General features: G+C 38.2%; 1 protein-coding gene across 1 annotated transcript in view; it reads right to left on the bottom strand.

Annotated features, from left to right (window-relative positions):
- LOC149780081 (contactin-like) overlaps positions 1-12,762 on the bottom strand; it is a 104,998-nt gene that overhangs the window by 40,473 nt on the left and 51,763 nt on the right. Inside the window, exons 13-15 of the mRNA XM_089936839.1 lie at positions 12,352-12,642; positions 11,750-11,916; positions 6,334-6,463 (exon numbers count right to left, since the gene is read on the bottom strand). Coding sequence (XP_089792965.1) covers positions 6,334-6,463; positions 11,750-11,916; positions 12,352-12,642 — 588 coding nt within the window. The remainder of the gene's footprint in view (positions 1-6,333; positions 6,464-11,749; positions 11,917-12,351; positions 12,643-12,762) is intronic.

Genomic DNA, 12,762 nt, shown 5'->3' with positions numbered 1-12,762 from the left:
CATTTACTATGATCCATCTCATCTTGCAGGTTACGGAGGAGTGCAGAAATTGTATCGTGCTGCTAAAGCCCGTCTGAAAAGTTTTCGTTTGCCAGAAGTGCAAAGAAGGTTACAAGAACAAGCCACGTACACTTTACACAAACCCATTCGACGAAAATTTTCCAGAAGTCTCACCCGAACGGAGGGTATCGATCATCAAATCCAAGCCGATTTTGCCAATGTCTCTCTTTTGGCCACCTACAATCGTGGCTACAAATATTTGTTTTGTGTCATCGACGTGTTTTCCAAATTTACCTTATTTGTGCCATTGACTTCCAAATCGAGCAGTGAGTTAGTGCCAGCCATTAAACTGGTGCTGAAACAAAGTGGCTGTCACCCTCTTTGATGGTAAACCAACAAAGGCACCGAATTTATGAACCAAGCTTTCCGAAAAGAATTTAAAACAAACTTGACATTAATTTTTCATCACCGATATCCTGAAACCAACGCCAGCATCGTGGAACGTTTTTTACGCTCCTTGAAAGAACGCATGTGGAAATATTATACGCATCAAAACACTCTCAAGTACATCGACAGCATACGGCATCTGGTTCAAGCGTACAACCAATTTTTCCAACGAATCACTGGACGTGCCTCCTTCCAGAGAAGTGACTCCCGACAACGAAGTGACCGGTTTTGAGCTCCTGTTAGGTACGTCCCCGACGGTGACGGTCCCCAAGAAAAGTGGAGTGTTGGCAGCAGGAGATTTGCTGAGCATTGGCAAAACCATAGGCACTTTCAACAAAGGTTACTTACCCAACTGGACCACCGAAATGTTTCGTGTCACTGGACGAGTGCGTGGCCGTCATCCTGCCGTCTATAAATTGGAAAACATGAACGGGGAAGTGTTGAAAAAAAAGGTTTTACTTGCCCGAGTTACAAAGCGTGATAGAAAAAGAAGACGAAGTGTACGACATCGAAAGCATTCTCGAACGAAGAACCCGTAAAGTGGAAAACAACGTGTTAAAGCTGTAAAACGGCGTTGGAAAGGGTATCCTCCCACTTTTGATTCTTGGATCAGCGCTTCGCATGTCATCGACTGTAAAAAGAAGTCACCGTCATGCCCTTCCATACAGTCTCAGCTATCGCTACCTCCGCAGTGGCCACTTCTTCTCTGCAAGATCTACGAAAGCGACCCTTGTGGTTGTGGCGTGGAGAACGAGTGCCTAAAACGCAAATCGTCTTTTTCTGTCAAATCTTTGTGGTGTATTGTGTCATGGGTGCGGCCATTGCCAATTTGAGTTTACAACAAGGAGACAAACAATTGTGGACAATTTTACTGACCAGTTGTATCAGTTACCTTCTTCCCAATCTGACCCTGAAATACTCCTCGAACGGGAATAACGGGAGTCTTGTTCATAACGTCAGTCATCACCCCAACGACAACAATCACCAAAATAATCCTCTTTTAGACACTCCTCTCACTTCGAGTGACCCCTTGGACAGCTGATCTCTGGAATTATGAACAACAACCAATTTTACTTAACCTTACCCTGTGACAGTTCCATGGAGGTGTTTGCCAACAATACTTTGTGTTGTTACACGGTCAAATTACCTCAGGCCATCCAGTTAGATCACGAAGCCCATTGGGAAGTGGCTTTGGTGGAAATCATTCACCCTACACAAATCCTAAACATCATCAAAAATCAACGATTTAAAACCTTCTTGAATCAAATCCCAATTGCAATAAGCTCTTTACTAAAAGCGAACTCCAATACAAAATTGGCCACCTATGGTTTAGTAATTCCCCCAGGTTATTATTTTAGTGGTCCAGATTTGGTGAGCACTATTACTACCAGGTTCAATGGAGTATTTTTAATGCCTTGGAGAAAAACGGACAAAGTGCCACCCTCGAGTACCATAAAGTGATTCATTACCTACTTATAAACTTTTCTGAGAGCAAACTAATGTTTTTGTTCTGAACTGTTTGAGATTTTGTGTGGGGACACTAAGTTGAAAAAGGCAAATTACCAATCGTTTCCGACAACCTTAGTTTTGTGACGTTGTTTAGATCCTCGGTAGAAATGAACCAGAGACTGATTTCGATCTTTATGTACTCCGATGTGGTAGAGTATAACGTGGTGGGACACACCTCCGTACCGCTAGTGCGTGTCATTCCTTTCAAAATGGATTCTGCCAAGAACACTGACAAGGAAGCTGGAAATACCGACCACGTTCATCGTGAATTTGTACATCTTCACTATTTACCCGTCAGTAAGTCGTATTTCGACACTGTCACCATTGCTATAAAAGGAGATCTTGGACAAAATATTTCATTCACCAAAGGAAAAGTGATGGTGAAACTCCATTTTCGAAAACGATTCTCTAACGACTCGTAAGTAATGTATCAAGTGTACCAAGGAGTCGTTGGACAGCGAGGACATGGTTTTAGGAGAAATGTTGAAATCAGCATGTCGTTCTGTGGCGCCCGTGTTGGAACTGTTGGTGACACGAGAATTGCACGCCTTGAAAGATGCCGCGTTGGCTCAAGGCAAATAATTGCTAAAAATGTCATTATCAACAAACAAAACTACAATGAAGCTTTCTTGAGAGCAGGCAAAAATGTCTTCCTTCAAACGGGCAAATACATTTTAGGCCGACGAGAAACGCCTATATATGCCCTGGACACTGCTGAGTCAGGAATCAATGTTTCCCTGACGCCACAAGAAGGACAAGGAAGAGAGAGACGACGAAAACACCCCTTCGAAGGCTTTCATAATGATAAAGCTAGAAAGATTAAAAAAAGAAGAACCGTCCGAGACTTGAACGTTTTTGATTATTAAACAACAGAGAGAAAAAGAAAGAAAGAAAATGATGCACCAAGAGTTTGCGCCTGTTCCAAGTCGGAACTGGATATCTTTGCCATGCCACCCACCATTATGACGATGCAAGAATCCCAAATGGGTTGAGTTTCCTTTTAGACGGATTCCGCTCCCGACGAGTTCGAAATCAAAGGGCAGCCTGAAGATTACATCTATCTGAATAGCAGTTACTTGTACTTGAAAGCGAAAGTGATCCAACCGCACAAAACTAACCTAACCAACGATGATGCAGTACCTCCCGTCAACAATTTCATGCATTTCGTCTTCAGCGAGGTGGATTTGCACTTGAATAACCAACTGGTCACCAGCAGCATGGGTACTTACCCTTACCGATCGTACCTGGAAAATCTCTTGACATGCAAAACAGAAGCCAAGAACACCTTTTTGGATGCGTGCGTATTATGGACAGCTGACACAGCGACCAAGTTCAACAGCTTTACGATTGTTGAACGAAGTAGATGTCCGTCTGAGAATGAATTGCAGCGGTGTCGCTTTCCATTTGATTGTTGATTCCACTTACAAAACGGTCATCGAAGAAGCCGGACTCTACGTACGACGTGTGGAAGTGTTACCTAAAGTGGAAAATGACATCAGTCACGCTTTGAGCAGAACGACTGCCACGTATCCGATACGACCTGTTGAAGTGAAAACGTTCACCATTCCCGCTGGACATAGCTCCATGATCGAAGACCATCTGTTCCAAGGTCAGTTACCCAAGCGTTTAATCGTTGGCATCGTCAAGAATCCATCCCTCAACGAAGTCTACAATGAACATCCGTTACAGTTTTATCATTACAAAGTGTCCAAGGTCGAAGTCAGTCGCGATGGCAAGACCTCGTGTACCCGCTTGCTGAGTCCCTTGCCTCCTGCTTCTCTCGGGCATTCGTACATGGACGGAGATGTGGAACAATTTCCACCAGTCTAAAGCTAGGTGTCCCGATGTGACGTCGTAATGGCGACCAATCGCTACTGGTGTCACATACCGCTTTTGTTGACACCCCTCCTCAGTTATGGCAGACTGAAATTCATTACTGATCATGAGTGCGTGTTGAATTCATTCCCACTCATGATAGCCCTTCATTCTGGTTATTAGGGACTTAAATAGTCCTACGACCTGATGGCTGAATTAAACAGTGTTATGTGAACACATAAATGCTTGGGTGATGAAGCACTTATTCCTCCCCCCATGAGTAATTAAACAGCCTGCCGTGCAGGCATAAAACCGTCATGCATGCCCTAGTTGGGCGCAAACGACGTTAATTTAATTAGTCATCAGTCAGTGCGCGTACTTTGTGTGAATGGTAGATATTGTGTTTTTTTTCCTTCTTCCCGTCTGTGGATAGTTGATTTTGAGGTTTGTATAGTTCGCGTACATTTATGTGGACAGTAGATATTGTGGTTTTTATCCTCTTTTCGTGTCTGGATAGTATCTTTGTGAATGTTTATTCTTCTTCCCGTGTGTGAATAGTAGATGTTGGGGTTTGTATGTGTACGCGTACGTTTGTGTGGATAGTAGATAATATGTGAAGTGAGTTTAAAGTATATTTTCTTTCATGTCCGCGCTTGACACGTATAAAGTCAAGCGCTCGTCATTCGCGCCGTTCAACATTGAATACTTAAAGAAGATGGCTTGTAACACAATAGATAAAATGAAGACCTTGCAGGAAGCACTAAACGATCTGGGTATGGTGGATGAGATGCTGGTCAAACTAAATGATAATCACCATTCTTTTAGCCACCATCAAGTGAAGATGAAAATCAACAATTTGAGAAAGACGAAGGAAAGAATAAGAGAGTTACTGAAGCAGGTAAAGAAGGAGAATGAGAATGAAGAAGATACAAGAAGAATGAGAGCGTGGATCGAAAAAAGGAGGAGAATAAGAAGAGAAAAAAGAGGGAGGAGAAGGAGAAGAGGAGAAAGAGAACAAGATAAACAAGAAGAATGTAGGACTGAAAATAAGAAGTTGGTGGAGGAAAAGTAGAAATTAGAAAAAGACGGAGAAAACCAAAGGCCCTTTTCAGGGCCACATATGCATCGAAAAGATATGTATTCTCTTCGCCATATGTTTTTCATGTTCATCACTATATGTCTATGTCTTGCATGTGTTATATTTGTCAATACCCCGTCAGTCTCGCTCCGCCAAGCGTTCTAGGTTTTTTCCTGCTGTTTGGTCAAAATGAGGTCAGCCCCTTGCTACATTGTTACCAACGTTCAGTACTGTGACGTCACCTCACCTCTTCCATTTCTATTTTCCCTATACGATGACCCCACTTTACCTTGTCCGTATACAGTCCCAATAATCCCCATGTTCAAATCCCATTGTCCGTATATAGCCATCGGGGATTCTGTAATGCTAATTCCCATTGTCCGTATAAATCTCGTCCTTATACAGGCCCACGAGGTTTTTGACGGGGATATCCACTGTCCGTATATCGCCCCACTATACCTCTTAGGTATGGGCTACCTGTATTTGTCTGTAGGTCTTTATGTTAGCGACGTTGCAAGGCAGCACAGTGCGCACTGCGAAACAGACATTTGGCGCACCTCCGCCCCATCAATAAAAATACTTGCTAATAAGAAAGCTCGTAAGAACTTCATGTAAATTATGACCGAATAAATTGGTTTTTATATGGGTGAGAGTCATTAAAGCATTCTAACATTTGAAGCTTTCTTTTTAACTGAGTCTGCTACATATTTACATAGTATATAGGCATATATTATAAATATGTCATGTAAGTTCGATTACGAACAACACACTCATACACACACACACACACACATATACATATATATATATATATATATATATATATATATATATATATATATATATATATATATATATATATATATATATAAACTGCCTTGATATTGCAAACGGTTACATGAATATGTTCAATGAAAGCAAAGTTATGAACAATATAAATGCATAGAGAAAAGTGATGAAGAATTGTTTAATAGACACCAAGAAAAGGCGAGTTATTAATTGTTGCTGGAATTAATAAATCGTTTGCGGAAGTAATAAGCTACGCAAGAGAGTAAACTAATCACCGCACGCAGGAGTATTTTTTCTTTCTTACCGAAGTTAAATATATTGTGTCTAGCATTAATTAGTACCGTGCACGTAAAAATAATTTCCGCGCAAGAATTTAATTTCCTAAAGAGTCGTAGAAGAGTCACTGTGGGGTGGAACCGCTGTTGGGAGCTCAGGGGTACGAAGACATCTATAAGATAATCCGTGCTAGGCTTTGAAAATTAAGATATAATTACGATATAATTAATAGTATATGCGAGCTAATCCTTATAAGTATGACATACCTAAGTCATTATTACAGGGTTCCAAATCGTACGTACTGATTCATAATTACTAGAATAAAATATACATTGTTTTCGGTGTGGCATTAACTCCTGTCATTGCTTAGCGGTCAGATTGTTTGTGCATTTGACAATGTCGATAGGTCAATTACTTACCTCTGACAGTGAGTTGTGCAAATGCTGAAGTTTCTGTCAGACGAGTCTGCGCAATGCATTCGTAAGTCCCGCTTTGTTTGAACTGTGCGTTAACGATATAGAGTCCCCTGGATCCCGGAATGTTGATACTCTGAGAAAAAAGACACCACCCCCACGAAACATTAGCTTCCCAGACCAAGTATAATATAATATAATATAATATAATATAATATAATATAATATAATATAATATAATACAATACAATACAATATAATATAAAATAATAATTAGGAACACAACTCCGTACTGCTATAATGCTGCCTCTGTTGCTGTTAAAACTAATACTATTACTACAATCTAGAATAATAATAATAACAATACTAATATTAATAATGATAATAATAATAATAGCAATAATAATAATAATAATAATAATAGTACAAAAAATAATACCTTTTTGGGGAGCATTGCGAGTATAAATGAACCGTTATGGCCAAAAGTGGAGTCACGATCCGGAGATCATCATTGATTGGGTTGTTATGGGCACAAAGGGAAGTGGGATGGAATTTTGGGATCAAAATGAGTTAAAAATGATGTTGGACATTGATCATCATGTATCCTACTGACCAACACACAGTGTAATTGGTAATGGAAGAATACATATTATTCTCACCCATGCAATTGAGAAAGCTGTTTTGCTAACCTTACTTATCTTATCTCGGTGTGGTTGTCTCGGTCAAGTCGTCTCAGTCATGGTGTCCACGCGCTAGGAACTACTTTAAAAACAAGAAACCGTTGTTGCCTTCTGCTGTACCTGACGGTGTTATTATAAAAATCAAACAACAACAACAAAAGATACATAACAAAAAGTACCCAGCCATGTAGCAACTTAAGGTCTCTCCAACTTTGATAACACACCATATAAATGATGTGAGAGAGACACATGCACACATGCGAAGTCGAATTACTTGGCATTATGCTAGAAACAAAAGTTTGCTTCACGCCATAAAATGAATTGTACCCTATCTCTAATACTAGCTCATGAAATGGTAAGGTCATTGTCATTAAATGTAGCTAAAAGTACCTAATTAGTTTGAAATACTTGGTGTGAAACGAAATAAATAATGTTAGAAACATTTAATGGCGCTGATCTGAAAATTTACTGAACTAAAGATAGGATAAAATTCGCAATGCTGTGTGGAAAGAAATATAACAGAAAATACTGTTCCAGGCACACAGATTATACACATCACTGGCTACAAATATAAAAACTCTCTCAATAGCTCCCGGAACGATTGCAACGCTTTGAAATGTGTGACCTACATTCTTGAGACTTTGTCAACCACCCCAAACTGCCCCAGTTGAATCAAACATTGTAAACAGTTGAAATTTCCTGCGCTTGCCAATCGTGTTGGTTCATTCGTCAGCCCATGCAGCGTATCATCGTACTAAAATAGAAACACTTGCTATATTTCCACGAAAAAACTAATTATTTTGATACTATCATGAATTAGAAATCTCCACCGTCACTGCACACTTAGAACTTGTAATGTATCATGCTATTGCCTACGATAAAAACGTTTTCTATGTTTGAACTGATTACAGTTAGAAGTTATCCGTATTAAAAATATTAATTACTTATTTTTTTTTTCATATGATACACATCGATTAAATGTAACAATACCTTAATAATATGAAATAGTTTTCTAATTTTTCATCAATAGAATTTGTTTCCTGTTGTCAACAGGTATCCCCATTACCATCATTAACATATTCGTATAAATGCGCATTATTTTGAATAACAATAGCACCTGGCACAAGATGCTCATTGCGCGATTCCTCCAACTACTAACAATTTATAACTTTTTATTCTTCTTTTTTATTTCCTAAGAGAGACATATCTAGCTAGGATCTACTTAAAAAATTATTCAGATTTTCATAAAAGAGTACGAATCCCGAGGACAGTTATATAGAGTGAGAAGCTTTAATAGTTCATGGTGAATACTGCATTTGGTTGTTGTTGTTGTCCTAGGGTTTAACGCCATTTTTCAACACAAAATAGGCTATACATGGCGGCCATGATAAATGGTGGAGGAAAAAATCTGGAAAACCCAGGGAAGAACGACCGACCCATGAGAAGCTATTGGCAGGCTTTCCCACGTACCCACGCTAGCTGAGCCTTGGACTCGAACCCACGCAGATAGAGGTGAGATGACAGTGATCCGGAACGGTGGGCGCTTTAGACCACTCGGCCACTCGGGGCCCCCTACTGCATTTTGAATCTGCTAACTAAATTGCACAAGTGCAGGTTTATTTTAATTGAATTGTAAAGCAATTGGGTGGGAAATATAACCTATGTTGGTGTTTGTACCAAAACAAGAAAATTCCAGTCGTGGAGTTACAGTTTGTCATCTCACCACTGGGCATTAGCCTCAACGAGAGACAAATAATGTAACCCCTCGACAGAAATTTCCTTGTCTCAGTGCAAACCCCAAAATGGATTCTCTTATTACTGAGCAGCATCCACATTTACTAATCAAGACTTACCCTTTTAACCATCATATAAATTCTAACATATTCAGCTACTGACTAGCACCCACATTTAATCACCAACACCCACAACTAATCACGACCATCCATACCTACTAACCAAAACCAACACCTTCAGTTGTTGTTGTTGTTGTAGGGTTTTACACCATTAGGCTATACATGACGGCAAATATGACTGTTGGAGGAAGAACCCTAAATAAATAAAGGGAAGAACCACCGACTCACGAGAAGCTACTGGCAGGCTTTCTCACGTACCCACGTTAGTCAAGCCTGAGACTCGAACCCACGCAGAAAGAGGTGAGATGGCACTGATCCGTAACGGTGAGCGCTTTAAACCACTCGGCCACTATGGGCCCCACCAGCACCTACAAACCAGCACTCATAAATACAAACAGGTGTGATGTGCAGTATGGTGCAAAGTAGCGAGGACTAACATATAAGTTTCTACAGACAGTCACTTACTATCACCGTCCAACATTTACCCTTTAACAATCATACATAGAATTAATGTTTCCAGAGCTGAATGCAGCCTAACGGATACATACGATATATCCCGGATCTGTTTTAACAGCATTACCTATATTTAAAATTATGCTAACGGTGTCAGTAAATTTGCATATATAGTACTAATGTTACAAGTAGCTGTAATGGAAGGAACAAAGTCATAATACTATTAAATGACACAGAATTTAACAGAGAACGGAAATAGTCCAAAGATTGTATAAAAATATAGCTTAGACTAAATGTAGCACAATTCTGAAACTAGTACAGAATTTATCGAATTTGTTTCTAAATTTGTCCGAAAGAAGTGACAATAGTAATGCCATTCTGACATTGATACGGCATTTAGCTGAGACTAAAGAATGTCAGGAGAAAATTATAAAATACCGCAAAAAAATTAAACTAATAGTTAAATTAAACAAATAATACGGAATTTAACTGAGCCATAAAATAAATTCCAATTTTATTTTTAAGTTGCGTAGAAAAAATATCTATCTTGTCAATCAAAACGTTTATAAATTGTAACAAAAATTTATAAATGGAACAAAAATATTTTACAAAGTACAAAAGAAATTCGAATTGTAAATAAAATCTACAAATTGTAAAAAAAATATATAATTTAAGAACACTTTATAAATTGTAGAAAAAGGTGAAAATTGTTTAAAATTTTACATATATTAAATATATTATACACCGTTTAAAATTTAAAAATAGCATTAACGATATTTTAAAGGTTATAAAAACTAAATATTTAAGAAGAAAAAAATTGAGTAGTAAATTAGAAATTTAAATTTTATTTTTACGGGTGGTGAACATGGATTAGAATATTATAGAAGCCTTGTGAGCCGGAAAAGGGCCGTTCGGGGTTAACAAAACTTGGTAGTGTTAAGACATACTGCTCTTTTTGATGCAAGCTTTAGAATGATTAGGACTAACAACTAATAGCCGTCCATTATCCTACACATATAAACAAATGTCCTTACAATTTGTAGAAGGTTATTTTACAATCCAATATTGTTTTGATTACAATTGTAAAAATAATGTTTAGAATTTTAAATCCTTTCACAATGTTCAATTATCTTGCAACTTTCATTTCTTATAATTGGTAATTTACAATTTTAAAAGTTTACTTCGGGATTATTTTTATCGAGGCTTACTTCCTTATTAATTGTGAAATTTTAGCATGACATATACTTTAGGTCATATTTTAAATAATTCCTGAAAGCCTTTTATTCGCAGCTAAATTCCAGATCACTTTCGAAGCTTATGTGTTATTTTAGCTTTAACCCAATTCTGTATTAGGTTCAGAATTTCATTATTGCTTTCAGTTTAATCCACAAATTTTATTTTATGTACCTATTTTTTTTCGTCTCCGCTATATTCTGCGTCAGTTGCAGAAAATTGTGCATTTTATTATGAATTGGTTTCTTCATAACGGCTATTTGTAATATCAGAACAATATGTGAAAATGTACGCGAGCCTAATACATAATATGATTTAGAGGTAATATTTTATACATATATCTCAGATATATACATGTAGCCAACATACAATTTTCTGTCCTTGAGACTTCTTTCCCCTGTTCGATTTGCACAAAGGCTAGTGCTGGATGGTGATAGTGAGTGAATGTCTAAAATTAAGTGTTGTGTTCGTTACTTCATCTTCTTAATTTACATTTTACCTTTGCTCATCTGATTGTAGGTGTGATTGTTAATCAGCATGTATCGGTACAGGCAAGTGGTTGTGGTAATTACAACTGTTTTGGTCAGTAGATCATGTACTAGTTTGTAATTGCGGTTGATGTTTAGCAAAGCTGTTTGTAGGGTAGTAGATGCAGGTACTGGTCAGTAAGCGTGGATCCTAATCAGTACAAATGTAGGTCCTGGTCAGTAGTTTTCGGTGCTGGTAAATAACACTGTTTTGGTCAGTATTTGTGGGTATTGGCTAGTATGTGTGAGAGCTGGTGAGTTGGTCGGTAACAATGAGTTGGATTAGTAGGTGTAAGATGGTTAGTAAGTGTCAATGTTTCCTTTTAATTGTGAATGCTTCTCTGTAACAATGTTGTGGTCAGTAGGGGTGTATACTGTATTGTTTGGAAGGTGCAAGTGTTGGTCAATATGCAAAATCATGTAACAGTCATCTTTTCAATCTAAATACGTTTTTCACTTGAAATTGCCCCTTGTACTTAGAACGTAGTGTTAATTACCTTTGTGCCCATAACAGTCTATATTAGTCAATATTGCTCCCATACTACTAAAACCTTTAATATGATAAAAGCCCGTTAGAGCAAAAGGTATTTTTTAAACGTTCTTTGTAAAATAAATATATGTAGTCAAGGGTAGGGTGAGCTGGTGGGTGGGGTGTATGTCATGTTGTGTGTCTTGCCGGTCTGTAGAAAGGATCCTGGTCCATGTTTATAATTCTGCCGTTGAACTTCCAGACGTACACAAGCTCGAAAACCTCGTAGTTATAGGAAGCCTCACAGTAGAAAAAGTGTGTATGGTTGACGTCAACAACAGCATCAACGGGAGCTCGAGATATAGCCAAACCAGCTAGTAATAAGTAAAATTGAATCATTTGTAAAATAAATTTTTGTTGTAAGATTTTCTCTAAACATATATTGCAGCCGAATATCCTTGGCAACATTTTAGCGGAATTAAACTTAACACGTGCGATAGCCTTTAAAGATTTCAGGGAATTTACATTTTGAGGTTTACACAACAATACAATATTTTTAGATCCTGAATGGAACGATAAGCCTACTATGTCATGTTAATAATTGTGTTTATTCAACACAAGATTTATGGCTTTTAATTATCTGGATTGATTTACTAAAAACTGAGAATAAAAATGGTTTTAATACTGAAATACATCAGCTCTCTCAAAAGAAATTCACAAATACTCAGACATCGTATGTGATATTAGCTCTGTTACGTAGTAGCTTAGAAAACAAGGATCAACAAAATGTTCTGATAAAGCATTCTCACAGGCCACAGTCAGCTTCGATGTCATTTCGCTTTCGCCGTTACTGTTCGTAGCAATACATTTGTACAAGCCTTGATCCGCTGGGCTCACTTTTGTTATCATGAGGGACCCTTCAATAGTCATTCTGACTCTTTCATCTCCCCCAGGGATCAACTTTAGGTCATTGCCATTTTGGAACCACTTGATATCTGGAACAGGAGCAGCTTCTGGTGCACAATCTATGGTGATATTGCCACCTTCACCAGCTAGGATCTCCGGAGATAAAGGGTTCTTTGCAAAATTAGGCTTAAAGGCTGGAAAATCAGATGCAAAGTCGGTTATATATAGACCACACAAATAATAATAGCTATCTTAATACTATGGATATTGGTAAGTAAGAGTAAGGGTATAAAGAGATGGACTGAACGAGCCAT

This window comes from Sinohyriopsis cumingii, chromosome 16, assembly GCF_028554795.1.
Source record: "Sinohyriopsis cumingii isolate HCF-2022 chromosome 16, ASM2855479v2, whole genome shotgun sequence".
NCBI classification, from domain to species: Eukaryota; Metazoa; Mollusca; class Bivalvia; order Unionida; family Unionidae; genus Sinohyriopsis; species Sinohyriopsis cumingii.
The sequence above is the reverse complement of the archived record's forward strand: the minus strand, read 5'-3'. Positions and strand labels throughout refer to the sequence as shown.